Here is a 27,092-nt window from a genome sequence, read left to right as displayed (position 1 = left end):
CTTCATGCAAGTGATAACTTCAATGCGAGTCTGGATGTTGGTTGTGGTGCTATTCCGGGTCATGGTATCAGTGGCGGTGATGGGCTGATACTTGATGGTGGTCCCTACAGTGCTGCCAGTACCTGCTCAGGAATAAACACTAGTCAAAGATCTCAGAAGATTTGGAGGAGCAAATTTGTAAGCTCGGACAGAGACCAATATTCTTAGGTGCACTGGAATAAAAACAACAACAACGAGGCAAGAGGTTTTCATTGCAAATAGCTCTTCAATAATTCGGNAAAGACACAACTGATACCATACGATTAACTAACCATGCATCATTTAATCTCAATATTGGCATTAAACACGATACCCCTTCGATAAATAACTGAAATAACTCGTACAAACCACCAGGTTTGTTCTGCTGAGTGTTTTGGCCGAATGCAAAACTTCCAGTTGATGTTCCTGTCGTTTGGCCGAATGATGGAGTTGTGGTGCTGCTGCCAAAAAGACCGCCACTGCTGCTAGGTGCGGCAAACCCTGAAGCAAATAGCAACAATCATGATATACATATTTAAATTTTTACAAATCAACTACGACTGTATTACACATATGAATTAGAATAATCATCAACGAACATCAATAATTTTGAGAAATGGGACTTTCAATATTATAACATGTAATAAATTTTACGGGTTGATTGGTCATTTACCGTTATAACCTCAGTTGACTGGAAGAGCTGTATTTTAACAGTTGCCTCTGCCTAATTTGATCGCAAGACAAATTTAAAAGAATCAACAGCTAAAGAAGCATCAGATGCTTCTCTGAAATAATGTGAGTTGCAAGAGCTGCTGACCTGTATTGGTAGATTCAACAAGTGGTTTTGTCTCGGCAGGTTTCTGACCAAAGAGACCCCCAGTGTTGGTGGCAGTGGAGCCAAAGAAACCTCCTGTAGAGGCTGTTTTCTGACCAAAAGCCCCTGTCATGAGGCCACCTCTTTGTCCTGGACCATTACGATTGGTCAAATAATCTTCAACTCGAAGCTCTTCAAGAGACTTGTTTTTATACTCCTGCCCAGAAACATATCAAACGTCAGCTGTAGAAGAATAGTCTTAAAACCACAAAAACAAGTCACATAGTTTCACCATTTTATTATTATTATTCAAAGGAAGCATTTATCGTGGCGTCTGGTTCAAACAAACTTCGAGGGCACGTTACACAAAAGACTAATAGCAAGCGAAAAATAAATACACAATAACACACGCTCGGAAGATGCTCATCCCATCATGGTTCACGCTAGACTCTTGTCCCCAATAGTATTGCCGCCAACTTGAGTCACGTTGTAGCTAGCCCACGCCACGTAGGCTACCGGCGCTCCTTGAACCAATCAGCGCGCAGCACAAAGCCATCCCACGACCGAACAAGTGTGACGTCACAACCACTCGGCACCATCAGCCGAGCCAAACAACAGCCAAAACATTTCTCCTCATTTTTTTTTCTACAATAAACAAAATGTAACCGACTACAAAAATATAACAAAGAACGAGAAATCAACAATACAACGAAACAAAATAACGAAAGTATTAAACTTAGTAATTTAGTAAACCACTATTTATAAATTAGTATTGTTGAACAGGTTCTACTGGCTACTGGTAGAGCAGCCACCAATCGCTGACGAAGGAGGTTTAGGACAAGCGCCTCTTTTTGTAAGAACATTGGCTAGTTGTAGGGATGACCTAACCCACATGATGCTTTGAATGTCACGCTTTGACAATAGCAGCCACCAATCGCTGACAAAAGAGGTTTAGGACAAGCGCCTCTCTTTGTAAGAACATTGGCTAGTTGTAAGGATGACCGAACCCACGTGATGCTTTGAATGTCACGCTTTGACAACATATCACGTAGGACTGCCATATTTATACGAAGATGTTTGTCTTCAATTGCTTTAGTGGAGTGCACGGCATCAACGAGGGATCTATTGTCAACGAAACACTTCACGACAAAGTCACCGACAGAAAGATTCAGACGCCCAGCTAACAGAGTTGAATGTACACCCCAGCCTCAACAGAATCCAAAAGAGCTAAAGTTTTAGCAGCTTAAGTACACTTCACCACCCTTCGAAGTCGCTTGAACTGCCAGGTTACCGGACATCTCTTCCCATCACTATCAACAATGGAGATGACATGACCTCCCTGTGAACCACCGTCTTTAAGATTACCGAATTTTGCATCACTATAGCATTCAATTGTCAACTGGTTCTGGTCGCGAAGCTTTGAATACTGGACAACCACAGAACGATTGTACCGTCTTAACGACCTTGTTGGCACGAAAAAGCTCGTGGACTCGAGCTTTGTCAAAGACAGAGCTCAACTCACAGACGTCAAATGAAATATCTGGACGAGCTTGGGTAGCAATCCAGTTCAGGGCCTATACTTTCAAAAATAGTTAAGAGATCGTAAGTTCATCCGCCAATCATGGACGGCCTTTCGAGAAAAATTCACCAATCATAGACAAGAAAACAGAGCGTAAGTACATACGTTCACTTAGCGAGTTTTGAAAGTATGGCACCAGTTGTCCAACCAATGCTCGGTAATCACTTTTTTCCATTTCCAAATTCTCTTATCCTTTCTCTTATCTTATCCTTTTTTCTTATCGAGTTCCCTTATCCTTTCTCTTATCGTTCTCTAATCCTTACGACTTCTTTTATCCTTTCCTTCCAATTTGACCTCTTCCAACGATCGAATGTAGTCATCTTGGCTTGATCCAATTCAGCCGGCTGAATCTCTTTCCAAGTGCACACAGATGTACTTCAAGGAACCACGGCTCGTTGTCCCGATGAGGAACTTCCCTAGCAACAATTCTACAATGGGCCCATGCGACAAAGTGGAAAAGAGGTGGCATTATGGTTTCAACATATGGGGCCCGCATTGCTGCTATCTTACTCAGAGGCTGCGTGACATTGTTATGTGGCTACAACATTGTACAAATAAAATAGAACCAGTAAAGAAATCAGTGGTGTTGTGCCATATGGCGTTCATGTGGCAAACCAAGATAATACTGAAAATCCAAGTGTTTGTCTCAATGTTGATGTACTAAACAACAATTAGTGAACTCAGACACAGAAAACGTACAGGACAACAAATATTTTAGTTCATAAAACTTATTTTAGTTCATAACTCGAAAATTGTTAATGATCTCATATCAAAATACGACTATTTGTGTAATGATCGGCAAAAAATTCAATAAAATAACATGAATATTAATTTAGAGAATTTCTTTCAATTTGAATTGCCTGAAATTTTAAGTCATGAAATACGTAGCGAATTGTCTATTGTCCACTTCCACTCGAATTCATAGTTTGGAAATTGCATCATGCACTTGAGTTGTGATAAAAAAGAATTCTTTCGAAGGCAGTGTGGAGTTTGAACGTGTATCCATTCCGTGGGCACTCGAACAACGTTCGTTTGAACGATGAACGAACGAGTATGTCCGATAATAAGTTCATAGAATTTATTTTAGTTCATAAATCGAAAATTGTTAATGATCTCATATCAAAATACGACTATTTGTGTAATGATCTGCAAATAATTCAATAGAATGACATGAATATTAATTGAGGGAATTTCTTTCATTTGAATTGCCCTAAAATTTAAAATCGTGAGATACGTAGCGAATTGTCTATAGTCCACTTGCACTCGAATTCATAGTTTGGAAATTGCATAGTGCACTTGAGTTGTGATTAAAAAGAATTATTTTGAAGGCAGTATAAAGTTTGAAGGTACAACCGTCACGCGGGCACTCATGCAAACGATGTTCGTTTGAACGAAGATCGAACGAGTTATGCCGGTACGGCCATGACTAGCTTCCAGTGCTAGTAGTGTCGTTAGTCTGCTCATTCGTGTAGTTACGATTACGAGTATACTCTTGAAGGTTGTCCACCTAAGTGCTCGTGTTTCCTGTAATGTTCCTGTGTATTTAATTACCATGTACTTCGTCACATAGGAGAGTGATTAAAGGAGTGCTCACGTTTTTCGAGGCAGTATAAAGTTTGAAGGTTCAACCGTCACGCGGGAACTCCTTCAGACGACATTCGTTTGAACGATGAATGAACGAGTAGCTAGGTCCGATCCATGGCTAACTTCCAGTAGTGTCGTCAGTTGTGCAGTTCCGAGTATATTCGTGCAAGGTTGTCCTTCTAAATGCTTGTGTTTCCTGTAATATTTCTGTGTATTTTAATTACCATCTACTCACTGTACTGTGTCTCTAGGAGAGTGATTGGAAGAGAGCTCACGTTTTGTGCAGCGGTGTGATCTGTGATAGAAATGTGCTCGAGAAGCGGTCAGTAAGTAAAGCCAAATTTGCAAGCCTTGCCATTCGAAACAGGGCACGCCTGCTCTGAAAATTTCAGAGCTCAGAAGATATTCCGACAATGATTTCTACCATTTCAGGAACGCATTGCAGTACTGCAGTTCACGTTCAGTTCAGTTGTGAGCCGGTGAGGTACGCTGGTACTGGCAGTGTTTCAGTTCATATTTTCATATAAGATATATTTTCCATAAAATATATAGGTATTTCCATAAAGATGTATTTACACTATTCTCACGTAGAGATAGATTTCCATATAGAAATATTGTTACTTAAACATAGAGATGGACTGATGAAGCATAAAGCACTGCAAGACTGATAGATCCCCGCAGTAAAAAGCGCCTCGTGTGAAAGATTGCGATGTAAATACTGCCGCGGCATTTTTGACGCGCGCAATATCTACTGCCCTGTGTGAAAGGGGCTTAAGTTAGGGACGGCAGCCGCAATGACCAATGGCGTTCGGTGATGCAGTACTAGCAGTAATACTAATACTAGTACAAGTATTCCTCATCTAGTATTAATATTTATTTATATCATTGTTTTAAATTTATGTATTATCATTTATTGTTATCAGTTACCTTTTACTTTCTCATCAATTGCTCATCATTTTCCCATATTTTTCTCATCATTTTCAGTATCATCATTTTTTCATTTCCCCGTCATTTATTAAACAATTTCCCATCATTTTTCTATCCTTTTTCCATTTTCTCATTTCTCCATTATTTTCTTATCCTTTTCACATCGTTTTCTCAAAATTTCCCCACCTTTTTCCATTTATTTTCCCATCATATTCTCATTATTTTCCCCATCATTTTCCAGAATTTTTCCATCATTTTCTTTTGTTTTTTCCATTGTTTTTTCACCATTTCTTCCATAATTTTTCAGCATTTTCCCACCATTTTCTCATAATTTTCGCACCATATTCCATTCATTTTCCTGTTATTTAACCGTCATTTCCCATAATTTTCTCATCTTTTTCCCATCCTTTTCTCATCATTTTCACATTATTTTCCCATTATATTCCCAACCATTTTCCATTCATTTTTCCATCCTTTACCCATCGCTTACCCATCATTAATCTGTCATTTACCTCTCATTACCTATCGTTTGCCATTATATAATGAATGAATTAATTCATTATATATGAGTAAATGAACCCATCCTATCAATGAACCCATTTCCATCATTCATTCATTATTTTTTCATTATTCAATCATAATTATCATTCATTCATCATTCATTAATAATTCAATCATCATTCAGTCTTTATTCATTTATTCATCATTTAATCATCAATTATTACACTCATATTATCAAACATCAATCATTCAATTTATTAAAAATATTGGTTTTTCAGACTTATCAAAAGTCATTATTAAGTCAATATTATTTAGTCATTTTTAAGGCTTGTATTCAAAGCCGCCCGAACTCCACAGCGACCTTGCTCGAGTTAGCTGCCGAGACGCGTAGGGGCTGGTTATCTTACGTCTGGCCGACGCGATGCCGTATAGGAATGCGTGCTAGCGCAGCCGTGTCGGGCTGGACCACCGTACAAGCTCAATACAGTGCACATGTAATGAATGAGCTTTGACTACTGCCAGCAAATTCTTTGCTATTTACAGCGCGATCGCGCGATCTTAAAAAAAACAAATAAACATAAAACATAATGATGTGCCGTCATTTTAAATCTTTTTCCATGTTATTTATTTAATTTTTCCGGTTCAAGCAAGGACGTGATTATTGTAAAATTCATCATGGCAAAAAATAATTTAGGCTTTGATACCCATTCTTTCAACTGAATAACATATTTTATTCAACTTGTGATAAATAAAGTGAACAAATTATATTAATAGAATACAACTTGGATGTGCATAGACCAATTCAGACCAATAGTTAGCTCGTAACGATAGAGCGACACTGGCATGAAGTGCTTCGATGTTTGTAGCATGGGTATGGAGAAATAAAGGGAGGTTGTGGCACCGCAGTGAGGGTTGTTAGAGGGGATAGGTGTGCGCGGAAATTCGAGGGTTTCACACACTCATGTCTGACACCCCTACTCTCGCCACCTCGTCAAAGAAATACCGATGTCTTTCACTGTAATAGGAGCTTAGACTTCAAGCCAAATAGACTGTTTTCACACAGATATATATTATATATTCATTTTCATCATATAAATGCATCACATTCAATACTTAAATCATTAACATTATATTTAATTTAGAGAGTACAAATTTCTGAAAGAAAGACATATTGTCACTAGACTATTAATTATTTTTTTCTGTTATAGGCACGTCAAGGGAAGGTTAAAGAAAGGCGACGAAATTTTAACTTTTACTGTTAATCAAGATCTATCAAACTACAGAGACAGCAATTCAGACTATACAGAGACCAAAAGTTTACTTATAATGACAGTGATACTGGCTGTCACTTGCACAGCAACAGCGAAGTATCCGTCTTCATGGGGGTGGAGACAGAATGGGAAGCTGTGAAACCGCAGTGGGGGTTTTTACAGGGTAGGGGGGGGGGAAGGTTGTAAGGGAAAAGATTGTGAAGTTCTTTCTTCTCAAATGGTCGAGGCTCGATCGACTGAATTGACAATGACCCGTATAACGAATATTCAGTATCTATTCAATATTCAACATCAACGTTGATAATGCAAGGTAACATGTTGTTTAAGTAAAAATTTTTAAGCTGCACTTCCATTCGGTTGAGCCAAAACATCGGTTCAAAATCAACAACAATTATGTGTATATCTTCTGGTATCCAGGTCACGAAATAACATTTACTTCGTCCGGTAACTTTCATCTGACCTTGAACTTGGAAGAAGTAGGAATGCCTTCTGTTCAGTATTATTTGATCGTCAACGACTTTCAAATGATTGCATTTTTAGCAATTACAGCATCATTTATTGTCTTGAAATAAAGTGCAGAGCTTGGACATGTGATTTCAACAACGTGGTCATGATCCACAAGACCGTCTGGGGATGCACCTAACTAAGGCAAATCTTTGTCTACGAAAAAACCGCATCTTGTTACTGAGACGTCCATTTTTTTGTAAGCCTTCTAACGCTGAAGTTTCCCTCTCCCGTTCCCACTCTATGGCATGAATCGTGTCACTCAAGCCATTCATTATTCTGTGGGCGACCAACTGCTTGCTCGCTGTTTTTCTCAATTTGCATACAGTCCCGAAATTCGAAGCGGTTAATCTTTTTCTACGTTCATTATGCCATGATGAACAATTACTTTAATTGTTGAACACTCAAGGGTCAACTAACAATGGAAGGCTGTAATTGAAACGTGCCAGGAGGGTAAGGGGGTAAGGAGGGTAAGGAGGCTGTCCCTCTACCCCCTAGGAAGAGGGTAGACGATCGACTCTGCCACTTCACGCGAGCTAATTTATGACCGCTAAGGAAAGTGTCGCGACAACGTACGACACTTTGACATGCTCGGGGCCAGGTCCCAAAGAAAATGGGAAATCTACAATTCAGGAGTGATGAAAAAGTATTTCGTTAGGTAATTTCTATAAAATAGAGGGTGATTCAAATATGACTTTAATACCGATCAATAGAGAATAAATATGACTACTTCCTCATGTCTCAAAAATTTAGGTAAGTCGCATCTCTCGCAAGTATAATGGATATCGATGTGCAACATTTTACTCTATCATAACTGATGTTATAAAAAATTTACATATACTGTATTTTGTCACTGTCGGGAAATTGTAAATAAATAGCTGAATGAGCATGATAAAATTCAGATTGATATTTCATTTACGAGCGGAGTTGTAACGACTATACGTAGTGATAGATTCTCATAGGGATCCAGCCAAGCCAGCCTGAGGGCTCGCGGCTCTCAAGCACGACCATAAGTAAACATTATTTCGCAGCAGACTAGTTCAAGAGTAAGAAGTTCAAGAGGATTTCCGACAACGCGTGGGAGCTAGAAAGAACATCGCCTTGTTGTATGTCTGAGAGATATAGATTTTGTCCTACTATCTACTCAGATATACTTCATTGCGTTGATTCTACTCTTCGTCAACCTTTTTACGTCATCAATCATTGAATGTGGGGGTATTGAAATGGACGACGGTTTGCCTACAAGTGCGCCTTCGTTAAAAGTTCTTGTAGCCATATTCCTGCTTCAAGATTTGCCAGTCTTCAATAACGAAAAATGAGCCAGCCATTGACCAGGACAGAGAATAAGACCGTTTCAAAAAAACCTTCATGTGGAGAATATATAAACGCCAAATCACTAAGCTTATCAGTCATTTACCTCATCAGCACTACTACCGTCACTACTGCTACCAATGCTGGTATGTTACTAACAATGGTGGATATAACTACATGTTTTATGTACGTCATTATAGTCTCACCTATTTGATCGGTTATTCATGCTGTTATCCGCAGTTGGAATTCTGTATGAAAGACATCGTGTACCTTTATAAATATAAGCCTATTTAAATACAAGATTTAATTAATTTACTAAACAGTATTTCCAGGTTACCATTGAAACTTTTCCGGCATAATCTTTGCAATTCAAATGGTGGTAATCTTGATTAAAATAGTTTTTTAACTGCTGTTGAGTTAGTTGTTGGTATAGTAGTACATGTATCTGCATTATAAATTGTAGAGTATATAAATGACTTCAAAATGTGCATGGTTTGCTCATATGTGCTGTACATGTGGGCTTTTGGTGGGAGACGTACGGCAAGACCTAGAAAGAATCGCATTGTGTAAAACATGTAGTTTACATGGTTTGCCCATGTGATTGACGTGTGGGCCCTTGCGAAAAACCTACTGGACCCAGCATGCAGCTGCCATATGACGGCAACATTGGCGGGAGATGGTCCTGATGTATGGTGGAAATATAGGCCCATGACTTGAACCATGTTTGGCCAATTCAACACTGATCATGTAGCCACAATATGACAGGCACATGGTTTTACCATGTATGAGGTATATTGACCCTATGTAGAAATCATGTGATTTCTACGTGGCCTAGCTGGGCAGAATTTTCACAGAAACCATGGGGTTGCCATATGGCATTTTCACATGTGGCCAATATTGTCATGCCACTTTGGGCCCACATGGGCCAATTTGAAAATTTTTATTAGGGAATTGTCCTTCAATTAATTGATGACTGTATCTCTGAAGAAGTCCTCTCCAGCCCAGCAAAAATCATCCACGTGGATGCAGATGATAACTGAAAGCACACCCTCCTTGAAGTAAAAGAACAGTGCACTGTCCAAGCTGCAAATCACCGTACCCATTTCTAAAAGTACTTTTTTTACTCTGAAATACCATGTGCGTGCTGCATCACAAAGACCGTAAACCGCTTTCTTCAGCTTCCACAAGAAGCCCTTATCAAATTCCTTTGGTGGTCTAACATAGATATTACATTCAATTTTCGCGCCTTTGAAGAAAGCTGCTTTAACATCCACTGAATTACAGATCCAGCCATGTGCGGCGATAACGGTTAGGGCTATTCGGAGCGAATCTCATGGACATCTAGGTGAATAAGTTCTCACATTTACAATGTCCTCTTCGAATCCCCGTGCAACAAGTCTCGCTTTGATGATAGTATGACCATCCTTTTCCTTCTTTGTGATAACCCAACGAACAGAGAGAGATGGCTGTCCAATATTTTCAACCTCCTCAGACACTTCGTTTTCCTTCCAATTGTTGTACTCTGCTTTCTTGGCTTGTCGAGTTCGTTAATCACCCACTGTAATGAGTCTCTGCTTCCCTTGGCACCGTAAGCCATTTTTCAACTTGTGGGCACAAATCGACCCAATCCACCTCACCATAATCCCTTGTGATGTTGTAGCAGCTGTCATATATTCCACCAGCCTTACCAGCTCGACTGTAAGGGAAATTCACCCTTTAGGATTTCAGTTACATTAATTTCATTTTGTGTCGTAAGTTTAACGGCTGCTTGTAGGGTTGGCATTTTTTAACTTGGCAACCGTGCATTTGATGACGAGGCGTTACGGGACTGCAGCCCGTATTAGTTCTTTTCAGTCGATTGCTGTCGGAGCATACCTACTGTCACTATTTTCGAGTGTACCTGTAGCGTCCCTATTAGGTGGTTGTTAGTGCATTTGCTCTCTACTTTAATGTTCGAGTTGAATATAATGTTTGAATTCTTTGAATGTATTTACGTGTTGTGTTAACTGAAATTGTTCAATAGTGTAATATTGTTAGTTATGGCTGACCATCATTGTTCGGCAGGACCGACTCTTTGCCCGGCCAGCAAATACGGCTCCTAGTTAGGCTGGCCTCGACGGTACTTCCTAACTCCAGTACCTGCACCAGTCCAGTCTCAACCCAAGTTCACCAGCCCTTGCTGTGTACCATAAGCCCAGTGCTCATCGGAGTGTGCACCATCAGTTCAGTGCCCCATCGTGCAAGTGCAGCATCAGTCCAGTGCCTCATTGTTGCTATGTACTACCATTGCTGTGGATTTTTTAACCATTCATTTATTAGTGTTCAATTAGCGTGTTTTTAATAAATATTTGTTCATTATTCTTTCATTTCTCCCTTTGTTGAGGATCGGTGGCAGTTTTGGGTTAATTGTCGGGTCCACTTGGAGTCGTCTTTACTTGAACTTTACATCGATTGAGAACAGTAGAGGGAAATTTATCGCCTCCGTGCTTTGGCCAACATTCAATTTTCTGGCCAATTTTTGGCTTGCACGCACTGCAACAAGTAGGAGTAATGTAGCCATCAACCACTTCATTTTGTTGACCTAGTTGTTGTGGCGCAGTATTATCGTCATCCGAATCGTAGTCCAGTGTAGAAGTGTCACTGCGAGTGAGTTCCTGGCATGCTTCAGGCGCCGATTTTACAGCCCTGTGATCAGCTGGCAAGGTTGGAGTGTGGACAGGTTCCGCGTACTGAAGTTTGCAGGTGTGTACCCTCATGTAGGATCCACCATGCTTCACAATACTTGTTTACCATCTTTTACGACGATAACGCCAGGACCGTGCCATCTATCACTGTCTCGACGCTTGAAATATACACTATGGTCAAATGGGTTAAGACGGGATCGCATCCTTCAGGGGTAAGAAAGGACCAGCCCATGGCGTGTATTCTAATTGCACTGAATTTGATTTGACGGAAGAATATGTTAGAGCAATCATTGCATGTCATTTCAGTGTTTGTTTCAGCCTTGTTCTGCAAATAATTAATTTTTGGTTAATATTTAAAGAAAACCTATGTAAAAAATGTAACTCAGTACTCACTGCAGTGAGTGACAGAGAGCGCATTTTCTCGTCGACGAAAACTTGAGGTCACGGACAGACGGACGGACGGACAGACAGACAGACGGACGGACATGGCGAGCACAATAGTGCATTTTTTCCATAAATGAGAAAATGCGCTAAAAAGGGTCACAATATAGTTAACCTATTTGGGAAATAAGCTCTGTCTAATGTCAAAACAATTTTTGGCCAGGTTTGTGGATGTACGCAGGTAACCTCAAGTAATAAGCAACATTTGAGACATACTAGGCATTCCTACCTGCTGCCATCACTGCCTGACAATGGAGTAAAAAAGGACTGGACATGGGGTAAGACGGGACCACTAAATGATCCTGTTTTACCCCACAAGTGGTCCCATCTTACCCCACAAATGGTCCTGTCTTACCCTACAGTTCATCAAAAATAAATTTCAAATGAATATATTTATGTGCAGTACATGGAGTATTTTGGTCGAATTTTTTATCTTTTGCTCAAACTTTATTATAACTTGTTAGCTTTTTTAATTAGATAAATGTAGTGCGCCATTATAAATTGCATCAAAGGGATGGAGAAAATAGTGATGTCGTCTCTTCCTATTAGTGAGCTGCAGAACTATGTGCGAGATTGCCTGGGGGGAAAATCATTGTGTGAAACATGAAAAATAATTATTATCACAACTCTCTGAGAGGGTATTGGCTATGTTTGAAGAAGTGCACCACAAATGCAGTTAGCAAGAAAACAAGTGATGTCTGACGCTTGGGTTATTATCCATTGGTTTTATTAAAAATTTGATAAATTTTTGAGACAATGACACTAATGGAATATATATGAAGCATTTAGCAGTGCTCTACAATGAACCAAAGCCAACCCACTATTACTATGCTTAACCCTCTAACGACAAGGTGTACCATACAGTCGCCTTTCAAATTTGCTCTGTAATATTATTGTCAAGATAATGAATTGGCGCTATATGTTATGAACGTGTTCGGTAAGCGTCCCTGCTGTATTTCGGTGGTGCAACTGTACTCTTTGCCGCTAACTACGCAGTACAGCGCTGATCTTGTTGGGAATCTGTGGTGCCATTTATTTGTTAAACTTTCCCAATCTTTACTGGACTATGGTAGGAAAATCAGATAAGTTACAGCATTGAAATAATTCTACATTGTTTCTAGTACAATAGTGTGTGCACATGAAAAATTTGTACATAAAATAAAAATTACACGCATATATAACATTGTGTTTCTAAAGACGACTGTTCAGTATAGTTGGACTCACAACTGCATTGTTTGAAACACGACCATCGAGTTATGTTGGTCTTACGACCATGCAAGAAGGGCCTCATTGTTGCTGTGTACCAAGACGGGACCACTAAATATGATGTAAAATATTTATTTTTTCATTGCTATTCTATAATTTAGTGACCTTCTACAATATTTTTCTTATTACTTGTGAGAAACACTAATTCAGTTTACCTATTTTATGTCTCCATACACTGGACAAATGATCGAATTATTGAAGTGTACTCGTAATATTTTTTGCCTTTCAGAATCCTCAAAGGGTTTCAGCATACAACCTTTTTCTTCTCCAAAACACGTCCCAGTCTATGTGAACAGCATCTTGCTACTTCATTCTCTAGTGAATCTAAAGAAGACGCTGGATCAATAGGACATATTGGATGCGATATTGGTTTCACCATGTACGCCTGAAACTAGTTCTGAAAACAAATTTGAAGAAGGAAATGAATCAGTCATGATTGAAATTTAACAGAATGGAAGGTGGGAACCTGGCCTCTCAACCTGGACCCTGGCCTCTCAATCTCCACCCTCGACTCTCAATCTCCACCCTCACCTCTCAATCTCCACACTGGCCTCTCAACCTGGACCCTGGCCTCTCAACGGCTCAACCTAGACCCTGACCTCTCAACCTGGACCTTGGCTTCTTAATCTTGACCCTGGCTGGCCTCTCAGTCTGGACCTTGGTCTTTTAACTGTACCGCGGCCTCTCAAGCTGGACCCTGGCTTCTCAACCTGGACCCTTGTTTCTCAACCTGGAGCCTCCTCCCAACCTTGGTCTCAGCCTCCACTCTAGCCTCCCAAAATGGACCCCGGCTTGTCAACCTGGACCCTGGCCTCTCAACCTGGACTCAGGCTTCTCAGCCTTAACCCTGGCCTCTCAACCTGGACCCTCGCTGAGCTTTGCCAGATGGAGCCAAGAGAAAAAGGCCAATTTAGCGCACAAAAAATACCCTATTTGTAATTAATAAGAATTTTTTAGACTTAAGATAGCTCTAACCATTTGCAGTGCATGCATTTACTCTTAAGGCTTTCTGGCAGCAAAAAGTACACAAATTTCACCACGCATACGAGCTGAATTATACTGTCAATGCTACATAAGCCGCCAGGCGCCAGCCTGCAGCGAATTGCACGTTACTCGCCGACCGTAAATAAAACCGTATAATACATGATATTTGAGATTCGATTGCCACCTAAAAACTATAAAGCTTTTCGTTTGCAGTAGAGAGTTTTAACTCAGTTTTGCTAACAAAATAGATAGTGAAGTGGCAGGCGACATAAGTGATGTGGCGAAGTTTTTGGCATGGTTGAACTAATATAAGGTTGACTAACGGTGATGATTTTTCGCCGTTCTGCGCATCTCTAGAGTGACGTCACTGTGGTCATAAACTTTAAATAGTGTAGATCAACACATTGTTTTTATGTCATCTTTGAAAGCATTTAAAAAAATTTGCCTTTTCAAAATGGCCCAAAAAATTATTTACTGCACGTAACTACTCTTATGTAAAGCAAAATCGGTGTTACAAATAAGTTTGACGTCACGAGGCGACGTCACAAGAGCTAAGGTGACGTCACAGTTGGAATAACAAATGACATCCGCAAGGTGCAGCTGCACTAGGGAAAACCTTGTATTAGTTCAAGCATGGTTTTGGCATTGATGGTAGAATATTTATAAGCGGAAGATGAAAATAAATTTAAACTCATTTCTGCGGTATAAAGATGATGTGGTCCTTGCAAGTTGCAAGACTGTGACGTGGCGAAGTTTTTGGTGTTGACGGTAGAATATTTATACGCGGAAATGAAAATAAATTTAAACTCATTTCTGCGGCATAAAGATGATATGGTCCTTGCAAGACTAAGGTAAATATTAAAAGTCAATCCTATAAATTTATCACATCTTTTAAATGCGCAGAAAAAAATATATTGCCTATCATAACTTGGAGAGGAGTAGTTATCATATTGATTTGAAAGTGAAATTTTGTAGTGACTCGCACCAGAAGGCTGAATGTATCAAGAAACAGTGCTGTAACCTCGTAAATTAGTGCTGAATTTACTACTTCTTGGTCTTTAGAAGTGAAAACTATACTCGATTATACGAGCTCTCAGCTCTGCCATCCATGGTCATTAACTCGTGTCGGCAACTGGATATAGTCCCATGGTTCAACCAAAGTGTTGCACGGATTAGGCGGCACTCGCCAGTGTTGCCACCTAAACCGAAGTGTTGACACAGTTACGTCTCGAAATTTGATTGTACTCGTCTTGGAAAAACTTGAATTTCAAGTGAAGGACAAAGTTATTACAAAAAAGTCGAGAATTACATTTATCATAAAAAAGCCCCAAAAGGCCAAAAAGCCCAAATTAATTTTGTCAGGCCAATGCATTTAAAAAAAAGGCCACATTTGCGAAAATTTTGCCTTAAAAAGGCCCATCTGGCAATACTGGGCCCCCCGACCCTGGCCTCTCAACCTGGACCCTGGTCTCTCAATCTCGACCCTGGTCTATCAATCTTGACCCTAGCTTCTCAATCTCGACCCTGGCCTCAACCTGGACTTTGGTCTCTCAGCCTCCACCACAGCCTCTCAAAATGGACTCCGGCCTCACAGCCTGGACCCTGGCCTTTCAGCCTTAACCCTGACCTCTCAACCTGGACACTGGCCTTTCCGCCTAGACATTGGCCTCATAACCTTGGCCCTGGCGTCTTTGGCCCAACATCATGGATGTTAGGAAAACACAAAATTTATTTGAAAATTTTAATCTCAAAAGACTCGACTAAGGCATTTTTACTAAAATACTGGAGTTTCTTGCAAGTTTCTTGGAATTCTTATTATTGCTAGCAAAAGTAATGTATACAATGATAATTAACTACAGTATAATATAATATAGCTATATAATATCATCCATATTTTGCGCTCAAGATTAAATGGATCATATGGTCGCGTTTAATGTTGGGGGTCTCGTAAGACCAAGTGGGCTGAAATGTCGCCTCACATTTTTTTAATACACAACATTCAATGTTCCATAATCATCTATACACTACTTAGTGACCGTAATCGCTAGTAATTATAATAAAAAAATTTTTACATGCTTTAAAAAATGTGGTCGTTGAAGGGTTAACAAAGTTTTCTCGTGGAAAAAAACTCCAATGTGACTGATATTATAGTTGACTCTTCACAACACAAAACAGTAACAAGTGTTTTTTTAATCAAATAATGTGCTTCCAGATGGATAATATTGAATATCAGATTTGTACTTTCATTGAAAAAACGTTGTAACATAAGAATTACCATTTGCTCCTGAGTCCTGTCTTACCCCAGCCTGGTCCCATCTTACCCCAATGGAGTAAGATGGGACCAGCTCACTTTTTTTAATCTGTACAGAAAAATGTGTTAGATGCAAAATGTCTGAGTTTTAGCTTAGAAGCCCATTGCATTAATACACCTTGTGATAGGTTTAGGGTTTTTTAGTTATTCTTGGTATAGATGCTACAGGCTTTTTAGTGATTTCTGTCCTTTTTACCCCATCTAAATATATATCTCCATTAACCAGATCATCCACGTCCGATGTTCGTACTTGATGCAGCAATGGGCCTATTTCTTCAATGCCGACACTTCTATTCTATTCTAATGCACTCCTTAACTTTTCGCTGGACTCATTCTTCAAGAAATCCAACCGTGCGGCATTTAGATTATCGGCAAACATTGCATATAGTGTCCGGTTTTCAAAAAGCCTTTCGTCATACACGCTGGGAAAAGATGGGTTCGTACCAATAACCAGCTAGTTTGGCGAGTATCCATGATAGTTCAGCAGTAAATTCCGAGCAGAGACGGCCAAGGACAAAGCTACACTTAGTTCACATTGAGTGTCATCGAGAATCTTCTGCACGCTAAGGCCCAGGCCTGTATACAATTGAGACGCTCGCAAATCCCATTACTCCATGGAGCCTCAGCAGGGGTGCATACCAACTTTATGGCAAAACTATCAACAATGGCGTGTTTACTTTTGTCAAAATCCGTCAAAATAGTCTCTGCTTCTCATCCTTTCTCCACTGATCATAAGCTCCATTTTCTTTAAACACAGGAGAAACATAGTAGTAACGGCTCTCGCTGAAGCCATTTCGCACGCTCTGCTGCAAATTGTTAATAACACACGCTCGGAAGATGCTCACCCTTTCGTGGTTCACGCGAGACTTTTGTCCCAACTCCCAACAGCATTGCCACCAACTTGCATCACGTTACAGCCAGCCCACGCCTCGTAGGCTACCGGCGCTCCCTGAACCTATCAGCGCGCAGCACAAAGCCATCTCACGACCGAACAAGTGTAACCGGCAACACCAACAGACCAATCAGATATTAACAAAACGAAAAGATGGGATCGAATAAAACGACTAAGCTCTAGATTCATAGGATCTACGAAATAGTTCCGTCTTTAGGCGTCGACGAACACCTGCAACGAAGGTGTCCGGTGTCAATCTGGCGTCTCATTATAATTATACGTAATTTTCACTTGACCTGATAGAGATTGATGACAAGAGTCAACATCTGGAAGACATGTGATAGATCACGATATCAAGACCTTAGTGGTGGGCGGAAGCGAATGCTATATAAAGGCTAGCAACCTACCAAAGTAAGCAAACATCCCCCCGCAGTAGTTGATAAGCGCTAAGCGATGTATCGTGTCGGTAGAGTTCTCCGACCTTACGGTCGACGACGTGGCTTATACCTCTGTATCGTTCTCCTGTTTAACCACCCCGTATATAAGATATGTTATCAGACACACGAGTCTTATTTATCCTCCACGATCTTAGTCACTTAACCCGATTCTCAGGTCGAGCATAATATATGACATAATATGAGCTCTGACAAGTAGCGCCCGAACAAAGGAGTCGAACTTACAGAAGTCGGCAGACTGTTAAAGGTTCTGGCGGCGGCGACCGGGAACGCTCAGTCGCCGACGGTAGATCCTTGAACTGCGAGCGCTGCTGAATGCGTAGCCAGATTGTTCCAGGTTCTGGCGGCGGCGACCGATAACGCTCAGTCGCCGACGGTAGATAGACGTGTAGATGGTACGACGAGGTCCGCTGTTGATGACGAGTGCAATCATTTTCTAGAAGGCAGACCCGACAGGCGCTGCAGACCTTCCGTGAGATAATGAGGCGCCAGACCGTGAAGGCATCGAAACGTAAGAACAGCGACCTTAAACTGCGTGCGCTGCTGAATGCGTAGCCAGTAAATATCACTCAATATCGGCGAAATATGGTCGAATTTTCGCTTATTGCACACGAGTCGAGCAGCAGCGTTCATTACGGGTTGCAGTTTATCAAGTGCTGTGGTGGGAAGTCCATAATGTGTGGCATTACCCAGTCTGGTCAGAACGAGCGCCATCACAAGGGCCTCAAGTACCGGCCTCGAAAAACTGCGGCTGATGCTACGTATTCGTCGCAGATCGCTAAAGCAAGCAGTTGTGACTTTGGCAATGTGTCTGTTCATTGAAAGTTCCGAGTCCAGCAGAATGCCCAGGTTGAGAGCTGCGGATGCAGGCATGACGAACTTGTTGCCCACGCGAGCAGGGTTGGCCGGAAACTGATGCTGGCGCCGAGCAGCCGCATACCAAATAAAGTCGGTTTTTGATGCATTGAGCTGGAGCCGGTTAGAGCACATCCAGTCTGAGACAGCGTCCATGCAGATAGACATTCAATCCTGCAACGCTGCGGCGTCAGCCGGTCCACCGTAGCCATAAATTTGGGTGTCGTCGGCGAACATATGCGGATTCAAACTATGTCAATATATTATATGCAATACGTTTTAGAGCGTGACTGGCAGATTTAGACTTGCAGGATTGTTCATGAGTAGTTTAAGATCATTTGCACGGAGATCGAATAAATTCTAATCTATTCACATGAAAAATTTGTCATTTACAAATAGATTATTCAAACCCCATGTAAGCCTGTGATCCATTTAGGAAAGTTTTTATGCCCATCTTCGAACATGCAACTTGTACCAGACCACATGGTGAGTAGGTACTCAAATGAACATAAAAATAAATTTCATATTGTAATTGTCAGGAAATTAATTGCATGAATAAAGTAGGTAATATTGAACATGGGTAACATTAAACATGTATTATGCGTTGGTGTTAAGAATGTTAAGAATGCGGATAGAAGCGATGTAGCAAGTGTGTAAGACGTGGTTGTTCTCGAGACCGTGAGAGCGAGGGTTGTTTATAGTTGGAATGGCGAGGGCATCAAACGGCTGACCCTTGCGGATTTCAAAACTGTCGCGGCGTCACTTCGAGGGAGTAGGCGTAACGGTGCGCGACGGCTGCGTATAAAAGGACCTTAAAATTGGCACCAAAGGCTGTTCTACGGAGGTGACCGTCACGCAGGCGCGGTCTGCAGTCAGCGGACTTTGTAACGGCCGCGGACGTGAGGCCGGCGGTGTTGCCGTTTTCGAACATTGACGGTCGCGAGATACCTAGACCCATCAAGGCAGCTACGATTTCTGTAAGCGCGTCTAAAATCAACAAAGTACGGTCGACATCAACGGTACGGCTGCTACTCGGCCGTGAGGCAATGCGAGAGGGCCACGAGTTGTACAACTATTATAACGCCCGTCATCAGAAGATTCAAGTTTTCGAGCGCGGCGCAAGAATTATCATCGGGACGGTCATCAGCATAATACCGTCACTAATTTCATCAGAAGAAGCGGTACGATCACAGTTATCTTCGACCGCAGTACGGCAACGAGCTTGGAGTATTATCATCGACTAGGAAGACGAACACCACTATTCCGAAGTATGGTCATCATAAATTCTACGGTTAGACCGGTCGCGATACCTCACTATAGCGCGGGAAATACGGCCATGAAGAGAGAGCAACTGTGAAAGTGGACTCGAGAATACAGCAGCGGTACGGCCGCTGAACATACGGCCGCAAACGTGTGCGCAAGTTACGGTCGTTTACAACAGTCGTACGGCTCAACGGAACTGCAACGTTCTGGTAAAATTAAATGATTTTAATGATGTAAACTGATGGGTTTTTGGACTTTTGATTGTGTTCAGATTACCCTTGTCAAGTACTAAAAAATTTTGTAAACGTAGGATGCGAACTTGAATTTTTTCAACTTAACATGAAATGTATCATGTTTCATTACAACCCTCTCTTTGTACTATGTTTTTTTTGCCGTAAATCCATCCATACGAGAACTTTGTCATGTGCCTTTTAAACCACTGCGGACCAATCTGACGAAATTAAAGCGATTGCCGATAATATAAAAGTAATGATAAAACGAGAAAATCTCAAAACTAACTTAACATAAAATAAACTCCCTATTTAATCATGCAAATTTACCTTCATGCAAGTGATAACTTCAAAGCGAGTCTTGATGTTGGTTGTGGTGCTATTGAGGGTCATGGTATCAGTGGCGGTGATGGGCTGATACTTGATGGTCGTCCCTACAGTGCTGCCAGTACCTGCTCAGGAATAAACACTAGTCAAAGATCTCAGAAGTTTTGGAGGAGCAAATTTGTAAGCTCGGACAGAAACCAATATTCTTAGGTGCACTGGAATAAAAAAAAAACAAAGAGACAAGAGGTTTCCATTATAAATAGCTCTTCAATAATTTGGTATTGGTATTTTAGCGCATTTTCTCATTTATGGAAAAAAGGCGCTATTGTGCGCGCTATGTCCATCCGTCTGTCTGTCTGTCTGTCTATTCGTGACTTCACGTTTTCATCGACGAGAAAATGCGCTCTCAGTCACTCACTGCAGTGAGTACTGAGTTGAATTTTTAAAATCATTAATTGCCATTGATTCAGGTCGCTGTGCATGAAACAGCTAAAATTCCCAGCTCTGGTTTCTGGTCACAATCGGCAAGGAGGCCGGGGCGGTTAATCAAAGAAAACATGTAGCAGCGAGTTGCGAGTTCAAGCCCGCAACATGCTGTAAATGTTCTGCAATGTTAAGAATCGACGACAGGCCTACGGCCTAATAAACGCTGAAACCGCTATATTATACTATTATTACTATATTAAAATTAGTCTATCTATAATTTTAAATGATTTTACACAAAATCAACAATTATAAATACATACCATAAAACCTCTCTTTTTATCAAGTAATTTAATCTCTTGAGACACAACAGATATCATCCTCAACTGTTTGTAAACCATGGAAAAGAATCAAGTTCTACTGTAATTCCTCACCAGAACCAAAAAGCCCTCCCGAGCCAGTAGTGCTGAAGAGGCCTGTCGTGTTGGCAGGAGTTGCAAAAGCAAAAGGCTTGTTTTGGGCACCAAAGGCATTGCTGGCGTTGGTGGTGGAACTGCCAAACAAACCTGCGGCATGAACCAAGTGGTTGAGGTGACATTCTTCGTGTCAGGAATAAAATAACATCTTGGATATTTTAAAAATATATCAATTTATATTAATTCAAGAAATCATTGTGAGGCATCAATTCAATAAAAACCCAATTGCAAGTAACAAACACTGATAAAACTAACCAACACAAAGAGATACAATGAGGGACCTGATTAATAACAGCTAAAAAGATAACTCCAGAATTCACGAGTGACAAAAACAACATAGTGTGACATAGACAACATAAAGAAATAACTGTAATCTCACCACTAGATGCAGTGCCGACAGCGTTCTGTGTGCCGAAAAGACTGCTGCCCGTGCTGCTGGTTGCTGTAGTACTGACTGGTTGCTGCTGTCCAAACAAACCACCACCAGTGGTGTTGTTGCTGCTCGGCAAGAAGGAGAAGCCTGTAACACAAGATCATTATTACTTCTAGTAGTCTAGGTGACAGAAATCATCTAAATCTTGTCTACAAACATACATGAGAAAGTTGAGACTATTCACTACTCACACACTATATGATAAGAAAAAAAAATCAACTGATTAACATGCGATTAACCAACCATGAAACATTTTATTTCAATATTGACATGAAACTCTATTCCCCTTCAACAAATAACTGAAATAACTCGTACACACCGCCAGGTTTATCCTGCTGAGTGTTTTGGCCAAATGCAAAACTTCCAGTTGATGTTTCTGTCGTTTGGCCGAATGACGGAGTTGTGGTGCTGCTGTCAAAAAGACCGCCACTGCTGCTAGGTGCAGCAAACCCTGAAGCAAATAAATAAAATAACAACAAGTCTCCGTTCAGCCGTGGTCGAGAGAGGACGCTCGTGCTCGTGGTCCCAAATTTCTAAATTTTTAACTTTTTACTGTGCCGTTTTTGGAACTCTTTTTTCGCATTTTTTTATGATCCGTGTTAGAATAACCGAATATCAGTGAAGTCAGTAAAAGAGGGTGCAAATAGAATAAATCAAGCTTATAGTGAAAGTGTTTTCATTTTAAATAACGCGGACTTGTAGAGTCAGAGAGGGTTGCCGCGAGGGTAACGCCCACGCCCTGGCCCACGCGGGACAATAAGCCTTTGTTCTCGCGCCTACCTCTTCCTAGCCTAGCTCTTCCCATGAACACCTAAGCNTAAGTTTTAGCAGCTAAAGTAGACTTCACCACCCTTCGAAGTCGCTTGGACTGCCAGATTACCGGACATCTCTTCCCATCACTATCAACAATGGAGATGACATGACCTCCTTGTGAACCCCCGTCTTCAAGATTACCGAATGATGGCATCACTATAGTATTCAATTGTAAACTGGTTCTGGTCGCGAAGCTTTGGATAATGAACAACCACAGAACTATTGTACCTTCTTAACGACCTTGTTGGCACGAACAAGATTGTCGACTCGAGCTTTGTCAAAGACAGAGCTCAACTCACAGACGTCAAATGAAATATCTGGACGAGTTTGGGTTGCAATCAAGTTCAGTTGTTCAACCAGTGATCGGTAATCTCTCTTTTCCAACTCCGAGTTCTCTTATCCTTTCTCTTATCGTTCTCATATCCTTACGACTTCTTTTATCCTTTCCCTCCAATTTGACCTCTTTCAACGATCGAATGTAGTCATTTTGGCTTGATCCAATTCAGCCGGCTGAATCTCTTTCCAAGTGCACACAGCTGTACTTCAAGGAATCACGGCTCGTTGTCCAGATGAGGAACTTGTCCTTCAACGAATTGATGACTGTATCTCTGAAGAAGTCCTCTCCAGCCCAGCAAAAATCATCCAAGTGGATGCAGATGATAACTGAAAGCACACCCTCATTGAAGTAAAAAAACAGTGCACTGTCCAAGCTGCAAATCACCATACCCATTTGTAAAAGTACTTTATTTACTCTGAAATACCATGCGCGTACTGCATCACAAAGACCGTAAACCGTTTTGTTCAGCTTCCACAAGAAGCCTTATCAAATTCCATTGGTGGTCGAATATAGATATTACATTCAATTTTTTCGCCTTGCAAGAAAGCTGCTTCAACATCCACAGAGTTACAGACCCAACCGTGTGCGGCGATAACGGTTAGGTCTACTCGGAGCGAAACTCTAGCACATCTAGGTGAATCAGTTCTCACATTTTCAATGTCCTCTTCGAATCCCCGGCAACAAGTCTCACTTTGATGATAGTATGACCATCCTTTTCCTTCTTTGCGATAACCCAACGAACAGAGAGAGATGGCTGTCCAATATTTTCAACCTCCTCAAACACTTCGTTTTCTTTCCAATTGTTCTACGCTGCTTCCTTGGCTTGTCGAGTTCGTGAATCACACACTGTAATGAGAGTCTTTGCTTCCCCTGGCACCGTACGCCATTTTTCAACTTGTCGGCACAAGTCGACCCAATCCACCTCACCATAATCACGTCTGATGTTGTAGCAGCTGTCATATATTCCACCTGCCTTACCAGCTCGACTGTAAGGGAAATTCACTCTTTAGGATTTTAGTTACTTTAATTTCCTTTTGTGTCGTAAGTTTTACGGCTGCTTGTAGGGTTGGCAACCGTGCATTTGATGACGTGGCGTTGCCGGCCTGAAGCCCGTGTTAGTTCTGTTCAGTCGATTGCTGTCACTTGGTAGGGACGTACCTACTGTCACTATTTTCGAGTGTACCTGTAGCGTCCCATTAGGTGGGTGTTAGTGTATTTGCTCTCTACTTTAATGTTCGAGTTGAATATAATGTTTGAATTCTTTGAATGTATTTACGTGTTGTGTTAACTGAAATTGTTCCCTAGTGTAATATTGTCAGTTATGGCTGACCATCATTGTTCGGCAGGACCGATTCTTTGCCCGGCCAGCAAATACGGCTCATAGTTGGGCCGGCCACGACGGTACTTCCCAACTCCAGTACCTGCACCAGTCCAGTCTCAACCCAAGTTCAGTAGCCATTGCTGTGTACCATAAGCCCAGTGCTCATCGGACTGTGTGCCATCATTCAGTGCCCCATCGCGCAAGTGCAGCATCAGTCCAGTGCCTCATTGTTGCTGTGTACTACCATTGCTGTGTACTACCATGGCTGTGTACTGCCATTGCCGTGTACTGCCACTACTGTGTACTACCATTGCTTGTACTACCATTGATGTGTACTACCATTGCCGTGTACTACCATTGCTGTGTACTACCATTGCTGTGTACTACTACCATTGCTGTGTACTACCATTGCTGTGTACTATCATTGCTGTGTACTACCATTGCTGTGTACTACCATTGCTGGGTGAGAACATTGCCATGCATTCCACCCTTCCTTTGCTGTTGTTGACCCTCCCCGCCTCGCTTCACGGCAACGAGGCGGGGCCTCGACCCAGTTCTGAGGCCAGCCAAGTCGGTTGCTCCAGCGGGCTGATTAAATAGGGATTTTTGAAGATATATTTTATATAGAGAGAGAGAGACGTTTCCTATCGTCTCATATCTTTTAAAGTTGGGTAAATCGGAGTGTTTACAGAACTGGATTTATATACATGATTTCCACTATTTAATTGTCTTCCATCTCCCGTGACTGTCAGCGAGCGGTCGGAGTCCTCCTGAGATCTTGAATGGTGTTGACATGATTTTCCGTGTTTCTGCGTCTGTTTCGCTCCTGCCATTTCTTGCGGAACTCCGCCCTCTCTAAAGGGGTGGAATATTCAATAATGAAATAAATTTTACGGGTTGAATGGTCATTTGCAGTGATAACCTTTGTTGACTTGAGCTGCACTTATTTTAACAGTTGCGTCTGCCTAATTTGAAAGCTAGACAAATTTAAAAGAATCAACAGCTAAAGAAGCATCAGATGCTTAGCTGAACTAAAGTGAGTTGCAGGATCAGCTGACCTGTATTGGTAGATCCAAAAAGTGGTTTGGTCTCGGCAAGTTTCAGACCAAAGAGACCCCCAGTGTTGGTGGCAGTGGAGCCAAAGAGACCTCCTGTCGAGGCTGTGTTCTGACCAAAAGCCCCTGTCATGAGGCCACCTCCTTGTCTTGGATTGGCCAGATAATCCAGATAATCAACTCGATGCTCTTCAATAGACTTGCGTTTATACACCTGCACAGAAACATATCAAGCGTCAGCTGTAGAAGAATAGTCTTAAACCACAAAAACAAGTCACACAGCTTCACCATTTTATTAATATTATTATAAGGAAGCATTTATCGTTGCGTCTGGTTCAAACAAACTTCGACGGCACGTTACACAAAATATTAATAGCAGGCGAAAAATAAATAGACAAACTGTTAATAGCACACGCTCGGAAGATGCTCATTCCATCATGGTTCACGCTAGACCCTTTTCCCCGACAGTATTGCCGCATACTTGAGTCACGTTGTAGCTAGCCCACGCCACGTAGGCTACCGGCGCTCCCTGAACCAATCAGCGCTCAGTACAAAGCCATCTCACGACCGAACAAGTGTGACGTCACAACCACTCGGCAACACCAGCAGACCCATCAGATATTAACAAAACGAAAAGATGGGAACGACTAAAACGACTAAGCACTAGGTTCTTAGGCTCTACGAAATAGTTCCGTCTGTAGGCGTCGACGAACACCTGCAACGAAGGTGTCCGGTGTCAATGGGGCGTCTCATTATAATTGTATGTAATTTTGATATAATATTCTCTTGACCTGATAGAGATTGACGACATAAATCAGCATCTGCTGACAGTCTGCTGCTCACGGACAGTCAGAGGAGATGGAGGACAAGTAATTAGTCGGAATGATGTCCGTAGATCAAGGCCTGTAAATAATGTAGGAAGTAACCGCATACATCAAAGTGAAAGTGCACAAAAAGTTTTAAAATGTTTTTACGCGAACTCGGATTCCGTTTTGAACAAGAAAAGTGAACTGTTAACTGTGATCGCAAACGAGTGTATAGACATTATTTGTATTACAGAAACACTCCCTAAAAATCACGGGGGGAAAATTGTACCTGTTGAATTTCAGCTGCCAGGTTTCGATTGTTTTCATAACTTAAATGAAGAGCAGTATTGACATGAAACTCTATTCCCCTTCAACAAATAACTGAAATAACTTGTACACACCGCCAGGTTTATCCTGCTGAGTGTTTTGGCCAAATGCAAAATTTCCAGTTGATGTTCCTGTTGTTTGGGCAAATGATGGAGTTGTGGTGATGCTGCTAAAAAGACTGTCACTGCTGCTAGGTGCGGCAAACCCTGAAGCAAATAGCAACAATCATGAAACCATTTAAATTTTCACACATCAACTATGACTGTATTGTATGCATGAATTAGAATTAATATCTACAAGCAATTTTAAGTGCATGACAATTATAACAAATTTAAAGAAATTGGACTTTTAACCTTACTACCGGTACAAGTAATAAATTTAACAAGTTGAAGAGTCATTTGCAGTGATAACTTTTGTTGACTTGAAGAGCTGTAATAATAATACAGCTACTAACGCATTAGATGCTTCTTAGTAATAAAGTGAGTTGCAAGATCAGCTGACCTGTATTGGTAGATCCAAAAAGTGGTTTGGTCTCGGCAGGTTTCTGACCAAATAGACCACCAGTGTTGGTGTCAGTGGAGCCAAAGAGGCCTCCTGTAGAGGCTGTGTTCTGACCAAAAGCCCCTGTCATGAGGCCACCTCCTTGTCCTGGACCCTTAAAATTGGCCAAATAATCTTCTACTAAAAGCTTTTCAATAGACTTGCATTTATACTCCTGCACAGAAAGATATCAAGTGTCAGCTGCTGATGAATAGTCTTAAAACAAGTAGGGTTTACTCAGGAGATAAGGTAAAGACAAAGGTGTATGCATCAAGTGAAATGGGCCAAGTGAGCAATGTAGTCAAGTTACAATGTAGGCTTACTCTAGATACAAAAGGATGATG

At 41.3% G+C, this 27,092-nt stretch overlaps 1 protein-coding gene across 1 annotated transcript; it reads right to left on the bottom strand.

Annotated features, from left to right (window-relative positions):
• LOC108679034 (nuclear pore complex protein Nup98-Nup96-like) lies at nt 1–25,276 on the bottom strand (the record flags this gene model as incomplete). The annotated part of the gene is made up of 8 exons (XM_018167546.2): nt 25,079–25,276; nt 21,869–22,000; nt 21,496–21,636; nt 21,075–21,206; nt 20,221–20,342; nt 836–1,049; nt 388–519; nt 1–122 (listed from the first exon to the last, which is right to left on the bottom strand). Coding segments are annotated over exons 1-8 (1,125 nt in total), but the record flags the coding sequence as incomplete, so codon positions are not given.
• Nucleotides 25,277–27,092: the final 1,816 nt, after the last annotated feature.

This window comes from Hyalella azteca, unplaced genomic scaffold (assembly GCF_000764305.2).
Source record: "Hyalella azteca isolate HAZT.00-mixed unplaced genomic scaffold, Hazt_2.0.2 contig2488, whole genome shotgun sequence".
Taxonomy (NCBI): Eukaryota; Metazoa; Arthropoda; class Malacostraca; order Amphipoda; family Hyalellidae; genus Hyalella; species Hyalella azteca.
Note: the sequence above shows the minus strand (reverse complement) of the source record. Positions and strands in the feature narration are given on the sequence as shown.